The sequence below is a fragment of the Rhincodon typus genome, chromosome 24 (assembly GCF_021869965.1).
Source record: "Rhincodon typus isolate 14 chromosome 24, sRhiTyp1.1, whole genome shotgun sequence".
Lineage (NCBI taxonomy): Eukaryota > Metazoa > Chordata > Chondrichthyes > Orectolobiformes > Rhincodontidae > Rhincodon > Rhincodon typus.
This window is the reverse complement of record NC_063355.1, coordinates 22,292,022-22,300,142: the sequence shown is the minus strand read 5'-3', so window position 1 is coordinate 22,300,142 and position 8,121 is coordinate 22,292,022. Positions and strand designations below refer to the sequence as shown.

At 42.1% G+C, this 8,121-nt stretch overlaps 1 protein-coding gene across 1 annotated transcript; it reads right to left on the bottom strand.

Annotated features, from left to right (window-relative positions):
- Positions 1-959: 959 nt before the first annotated feature.
- Positions 960-2,009, bottom strand: LOC109913381 (hydroxycarboxylic acid receptor 3-like). Its single transcript, XM_020512881.2, has one exon. The coding sequence runs from the start codon at positions 2,007-2,009 to the stop codon at positions 960-962; it is 1,050 nt and encodes a 349-aa protein (XP_020368470.2).
- Between the last annotated feature and the right edge of the window lie 6,112 nt (positions 2,010-8,121).

The window sequence follows — 8,121 nt, the reverse complement described above, 5'->3', positions numbered from 1 at the left end:
GACATGTCCAGGCAGTAAAAGCTTACAGTCAACACCCTGGAGTTCCTCCAGGTTCCTCACCTTGTGTAGCAGACCTCATTTGCTGGTGGGGCCATTTAGATTGATGGCATCGGCTGTGGGAGCACAAGTTGTGCTTTGTCGTCCAGAAGCCATTTGTGCATCTGATTCACTTCCCTGTAGAACTTGTGCAGAGTTGAATGGTAAAGGGAGTTTCAGCAATTCAAACTGTGGCATAGAGTTCTCTGATGGAACTTCCATCTGTTTATATAGTTCTGGCAATGTCCTTAGGGTGCCCTCAGTGGCTCCACCAATTGCACTCAGGATCTTGGAGAAACCAGCGAGCCACTAAAACCGAACTTATATCTCTCAGCCGGCGTTTTGTAGTTCTAAAGCACAAAATGAGCGACTCTGCGAGTCATTCACTTAGCCAAAGCTTGCATTGTTTCTTGGTTGATATTGCAGACAGAGCCCACAGACGACCATCGGAGGGTGACGACCATCAAAGTCATTGTGCAACTTCAGTGGTCGAATGGCACTAGAGGCAGCGCTGCCCAACCTCACAGCAACTGTGAGGATAGTGATGTGTAACAGTCACCATCACCCCTCGCTGATCGCTCTTAAAAAGTAAACAAAAAAAGAGCCAATTTCATTTCTTATTAAAAGTACACTTCGATCGATCTGTTACATTTCCATATAGAGATCTCCATAATCCTCTGCAGCCGAATGTGTGCCGCCGCTCAGTGTGTTCTGCAAAACCTGAAGACCACTTCCCTTTAGCTTACACACTGAGAAGAAAGGACGAATTTAGCAGTTAAGTAATTTTACTCTTGATATGGAGGTCTGTCAGGGTAGTTTTTCCAATGGAAAACAGTTTACCTGATTTGTAAAGAAAAATGTTTCACACGCTACAGGAAGGCATCATTTGAGTCTGACAGAACAAGTTGTAACTGACAGGCAGCTCAAAGATTCTCCGTCAGCTCAGTTTGAAATTGATCACAGGTATTGTCAACCGATGATAATTTTGAAGAATCAACCGATTGTTTCCCTTTCGCCTGGCCTGTTTGGTTTGTTTCCGATTCGAAAAGTCTTAGATGAAGAGCGCCAAGCGCTTTCTTCAAAGAATCTTTGAAGGTTGAGCTCGAAAAGTAGTAAATAACTGGGTCGAGCACACTGTTCAGGTAGGTTATGCACAGAGTATCGTAAAATATCTGAACAGCAGTTTCATACGACCGGCAGCTCACAGTGCTCATGCGCTTCGTGATTAACACAGCGATAACTGCAATGTTTGTGGGCAAGAAACAAAGCACAAAAACTGCAGCCACAGCGATCACGAGCTTCACCGCTCGTTTATATTTGCGCCTTATTTCAGTTTTCATCTGTTTTAACTTCCAGATGATGGAGGACGTGGAGAAGACGATAATCGAAAACGGGAGGACAAACTTGAAAAGAATAAACACAATATCGGTCCAAATTGCATTAATAGAGAACGGCTGGTGGATGTGAAGGGGTTCACAGTAGGTTCGATTGTTGTACATGAAGGTATGGCATTCAGTCACAAAATGCAACGAAATTGCCACTGTGAGAACCCACAAACCGGCGGCTACCTTCACTGCACAGCTTGTAGGTATCTTGTTCATTCTGTGGTGAGGGTGGACCACTTTCAAATAGCGATCGATCGCCATCGCCGTGAGGAGAATGACACTTGTCGTCCGATTTAGAAATATCATGAAGATCTTCAGACGACAAGGAACATCTCCGTAAATCCAGTTCTTCCCCCTGATAAAGTAATCTGCTCGAAACGGTAAACAGCAGATTAACAGAGTGTCTGCAATCGCCAGGTTCAGTGAATAAACTGTGTTTGGTTTCCAGGATTTCACATGAAAACTGAAGATCCATAAAGCAACGATATTTCCAATAAATCCGAGGATAAAGGTTATGATAAGTATTGGTGGATTGTAGGAAGAATTAACGTCTTCAATAAGATCGCAAGGCTCGGTCCCATTGCCCATTGTAGGTTAGCAATATCACACAGTTGCACAGGAATACGTGAACAGTGCAAACCCGAGTTCTTTATATCATGTTGTGGGTGGAACTTTAATGAAACCAGAATAATACAGAAGTGTACTATAAAGCTTGGGAGTACTCCTATAATACCTTAAATATCCATTCGCTGTCAACTGCATACAGCGAAGTTTGTAATGTATATTTGGCTAGAAATAGTCTCAGAACAAAAAAAATATAATTCTAGGTTTTTGACACGCCCGGATATTTGCATTTCCCGTGTGAAAAGGAAACATTTGAGCAAAGTTGACTTTTGTATAAACTGTTAAACAAGCTGACTTCTGTTTTTGTTTCAGTGAGTGCATTTCTGATCCTTAATTTGCAACTGTTCTGAAACTTTCTGCCACATAAACATGAACCCCCACCATGAGGACTTCAGTTCACTTCTCCCAGCACTGCATTTGTTTAAAGGCAACAAAATAACTTCGTGGCATAATTCTTCCGAAACAAATGTAAAATGAAACATTACCTTAATTGTATAGTGTATCTGATTATTCAATGATGTTTGTTTTGCCCACTTCAGCGACAATACCCTTTATTTACACAGTGGTTTTAGCAAAGGGCTAATGGGAAGGAAACTCGTAAAGGCGCCGAATCACTCAGCCATCGGCTGGAAAACTGGTAACAGCACTGCATCCCGTTTTAGTAAAGGATTGCCACATCTTATTCCATTCGGGCACTTAACGGGCCAGCAGTGGGCTGCTTCAAGGAACCCAGGGTCAGAAGATCCTATACCCCCGCTCAAAATAAAAACAGCAAGAGTTAATGTAGGAGCTTTTGAACTGCAGCGCCACTAAGGGGGTGTGGACAGCTGTCAGTACCACACCCAAGTCCCAGCATTGTCACTGAAACGCAAATGAGTGATGTCAGGAGGGGTTTTGCAGGGTAGGATTGTGGGGTGGAGAATTGTGGGTTTGGCAAGGAGGGTAGAGTGTAGCTGTCCATTAGGGTGGGGTGTAACTGTCCAGTAGGGTAGGGGGTAGCTGTCCAGTAGGGTAGGGGGTGTAACTGTCCAGTAGGGTAGGGTGTAACTGTCCATTAGGGTGGGGTGTAACTGTCCATTAGGGTGGGGTGCAGGTGTCCGTTAGGGGGTAGCTGTCCAGTAGGTCCTGCTTTTGCAATGTCCAGGCCCTTGATCAGACACTGAGTATTTTTGAATAACGGACTCACCTGGGACCCGGCAAGCATCCTCAACAGTATTTGTGAGATGCGGGCTGTATGGGTTAGTAGCAGTGATGGCAGAATGAGATTCTTAATTGGACATTAATTGCCCACTTACAGGCTTCAGTGAGCCACAAATGCCCACATAAACTATCCATTGGCCTTTCCACCACAGACTTAATTGGGTAGATAACAAGTTTGCCGCCCATTGTCTTCCCACCTGATAAATGCACCCCATCATCAAACATACCATGGGAGTGGCACAGGATTCGTCCCTAGATGTGCTTGTATGCCATGCCTTCTTCAGAGGCAGTGTCCTGACTGGAGTTGTACATAAGCCTGCTGCTGCCATGATGAAGGTAATGTGTGAATCATCACCTTGTGTTTAGCAAATAAATAGGTTGTGGTCAAATATCTTATCTGTGTTGTGTCAGATATAAAATTTGATGAAATGAGATTTGAAATCGTGGTGAGATTACGAACATAAAATTTTAAGAAATGAGAGCAAGACTAGGCTATTCAACTTCTCATGCCCATTCTGCTGACCAATAAAATCATAGCTGATCTGATTATGGCCTTAACTCCACTTTCTATCTATACCGTGTCAACCTTGAGACATCTTCAGGCAAAAATCTGCCCAACTCAGCTTCAATGACCCAATCTCTGATTGCTCACTAGAGTGAAGAATTCCAAACGCTAACAACCCTCTGAGACAATAATTTCTTCTCATTTCAGTTTTAAATGAGATTTATTATAAAACTGTGGATCTTGTTCCAGCTTTCTTGATGCACAGCATTCAGATTTTCCAGCCACTTCAGAATTTTATGGTTCAATATGATTGTCTCTCATTCTTCTTAACTCAATATGCATAGGTGGAAGGAAAGGCTGGATAGGATGGGATTTTTTTTCCTGGAGCATTAGAGAATGAGGGGTGACCTTATAGAGGTTTATAAAATCATGAAGGGCATAGATAAGGTGAATAGCCAAGGTCTTTTCCCCAGGGTGGGGGAGTCCAAAATTAGAGGGCATAGGTTTAACATGAGGGGGAAAGATTAAAAAGGGGCAACGTTTTCATGCAAGGGAAGGTGCTTTGATGGAACGAGCTGCCAGAGGTAGTGGTAGGGGGAGGTACAGTTACAATATTTAAAAGACATTTGGATGGGCACTAGGATAGGAAAGGTTTACAGGGATATCTTCTAAATGCAGGCAAATGGGACTAGTTCAGTTTAGGAAACGTGGCTGCATGGACAGGTTAGGCCGGAGAGTATTTTTCCATGCTGTATGACTGTATGATTCTATGCTGAACATTGATTCATATAACAACCCCCACATAACTTCTTTGAACAATTTCCAATTTAAGCATGCCTCTCCTTAAAGTGACAAAAAATGTGTACAGTAATATAGGCTTGCCTGCAACAATGCCCTATACAGGTGTAGCAAGTCTTCCCTACATTTATATTCCATTCCCCTTGCAATAAAGGCCAACATTCCGCTTACCTTTATAATTACTCGCTGTTCTCTCATACTGACATTTTATGATTCATCCACAAGAACATTTGTGTCCCTCTACACAAATACTCCTCTCAGTTTAAATAATACAATATACTTCCAAAGATACTTCCAAATACAATATACTTCCAAATGTGTGGTAGGTAAATTTGTCAATGATGCTGAAACTGGTTGGTAAGTCAGTTGTCTATGGAAAGTACAGAACCTGCAAAAAGTTAGAGACAAGTTACTTTTGGCAGATGGAGTATAATGTGGTAAGATATGATGTTGTCCATTTTGGCAGGAACAATAGAGAAAAGTAAATGAGCGATTACAAGACTCAGTGATTCAAAGAAATTGTCCTGAATTGTCCCGACAAGTTTGAGATGAAAAGGTTTGATAAAATGTATATTTTTTCAGCAATATTCAAGTTCAGTGCTACCAAGTAACTAGTTGACTCTAATAAAGATAGGATGCAGGTATGGCAAGTTATTAGGGAGGTAAATGGGTAATTGTGTTTATTCCAAGCAAAATGGATTATAAAAGAAGGGAAGTTTTACTGCAGCTGTACAGGACATTGGTGAGGCTACAGCTGGAGTAGAGTCATAGAGTTGTACAGAACTGAAGCAGACCCTTCAGTCTAACTTGTCCACGCCAACCAGATATCCTAAATTAATCTAGTCCCATTTGCCAGCTTTTGGCCCATGTGCCTTTAAATCCTTCCTATTCATATACCCATCCAGATGCCTTTTAAATATTGTTATTGTACCAGCCTCCACCACTTCCTCTAACAGCTTGTTCCATACACGCACCAACCTTTGCATGAAAAAGTTACCCCTTAGCCTCCCTTTTAAATCTTTCTTCTCTCACCTTAAACCTGTGTCTTCTAGTTTTGGACTCCCCATCCTGGGAAAAAGACCTTGGCTACTCACCCTATCCATGCCCCTCATGATTTTATAAACCTCTATAAGGTTGTCCCTCAGCCTCTGATGCTCCAGGGAAAATAGCCCCAGCCTATTCAGCCTCTCCCTGTAGTTCAAACCCTTCAACCCTGGCAACATCCTTGTAAATCTTTTCTGAACCCTTTCAAGTTTCACAACATCCTTCCTGTAGCAGGGAGAACAGAATTGCACACAATTTTCCAAAAGTGGCCTAAACAATGTCCCGTACAGCTGCAACATGACCTGCCAACTCCTACACTCAATCCACCGGCCAATAAAGGCAAACAATTCAAATGCCTTCTTCACTATCCTATCTACCTATCTATTTAATAGCCTATTAAACTCCTTCTCCCACTCCTTAGCCAATTGGCCAATCTGATCAAAGATCTCATTGTACTCTGAGGTAACTTTCTTCACTGTCCACTCCACCTCCAATTTTGGTGTCATCTGCAAACTTATTGACCCTACCTCCTATGTTTACATCCAAATCATTTACATAAATCACGTAAAACAGTGGACTCAGCACCAATCCTTGGGGCACACTACTGGTCACAGGCCTCCAGTCTGAAAAGCAACCCTCCACCACCACCCAATATCTTCTGCCTTTGAACCAGTTCTGTATCCAAATGGCTAGTTCTCCAGTTAACTAGTCTACCATGAGGAAGCTTGTCAAATGCCTTACTGAAGTCCGTATAGATCACGTCCACCTCCCCGCCCTCATTAATCCTCTTTGTTACTTTTTCAAAGACCTTAAATCAAGTCAGTGAGACACTATTTCCCACACACAAAGCCACATTGAGTAACCCTAACCAGCCCTTGCCTTTCCAAATACATGTAAATCCTGTCACTCATGAATCCGTCCACCACCGATGTCAGGCTCACCAGTCTGTAGTTCCCTGGTTTTTCCTTACCACCTTTCTTATGTAATAGCACCACATTAGCTAACCTCCAGTCTCCCGACACCTCACCTGTGGCTATTGATGATAAAAATATCTCAGCAAGGGGTCCAGCAATCAATTCCCTAGAATCCCACAGAGTCTAGGGTACACCTCCCGGGGATTTATTCACCTTTATGCATTTTAAGATGTCCATCACCTCCTCCTCAGTAATATGAACATTTTTCAAGATGTTGCTATTTATTTCCCCACGTTCTCTATCTTCCATATCCTTCTGCACAGTAAACACTGTTGCAAAATATTTGTTTAATATCTCCCCCATTTCCTGCGGTTCCACACTTAGGTGGCCTTGCTGATCTTTAAGGGACCCTGTTCTCTCCCTAGTTGCCCTTTTGTCCTTCATGTATTTGTAGAATCCCTTTGGATTCTCCTTCACACTATTTGCCAAAACCATCACGTGTTCCCTTTTTGCCCTCCTTATTTCCCTATTGCCTTTATTCTCTTCTAGAGATTCAGTCGACCCCTGCTGTCTATACCTGACATATGCTTCCTTCTTATTCTTGACTAAAACCTCAATTTCTCTAGTCATACAGCATTTCCTATACCTTCTAGCCTTGCCCTTCACCTTAACAGGAACATACTGTGTCTGGACTCTCGTTATCTCATTTTTGAAGGCTTCCCATTTTCCAGCTGTCCCTTTACCTGCGAACATCTGCCCCCAAACAACTTTGGAAAGTTCTTACCTAATGTCGTCAAAATTGACCTTCCTCCAATTTAGAAATTTAACTTTTAGATCCGGTCTATCCTTTTCCATCACTATTTTAAAACTAATAGAATTATGGTCACTGGCACCAAAGTGCTCCCACACTGACACCTCAGTCACCTGCACAGTTTATAGGCTTGGTCTCCCTATTTGAAAAAGATTTGAAAAGATTGTGTCAGAGATAGTTCAGAGAAGGTACGCTTTACTCATTCCTGGATTGAAGGGCATTTCTGATCAAAATAAAGATTAAAAAGGTTAGACATATATCCATTGGAATTTGGAAAAATTAGGCATTGGAACATATAAGATCTAGGAGGAACCTGATATGGTGGATAAACAGAGGATGTTTCCTCTTGTAAGGGAGACTAAAACTAGGGGATATAGCTTAAGAATGAGATATTTCCCTTTTAAAACAGAGGTGAGAAGAAATTCCTTTTCTCTCAGAGTGACATTAAAGTTTGGAATTCTCATTCCCAGAAGGTAAAATAGGTTGGATTTTTGAATGTATTCAACTCTGAGTTAATTTTTTTATAGACACGGGAGTCAAGAGTTATAGGGTACAGTTAGAAAGGTGGAAGTGAGACCACAACCAGATCAGTCATGATATTATTGGTGGAGCAGCCCTGAGGGGCCAATTCTCCTAAGTCCTATGTTCCACAATGAACAGCCTCACATTTGTCCCTTCATTCTCCATGTGCCAATTTCTTTACCCTAACTAAACCTATTTATATCCCTTCCCGTACTCTTTATATCCTCCCCACAACTGGCTTTCTGGCCCATCTTCATATCAATAAACAAATTTGGTTGCAAA

What these genes read in the sequence shown, in the direction of transcription:
- LOC109913381 (XM_020512881.2), bottom strand. Translation starts at nt 2,009, where the DNA reads ATGGGCAATGGGACCGAGCCTTGCGATCTTATTGAAGACGTTAATTCT.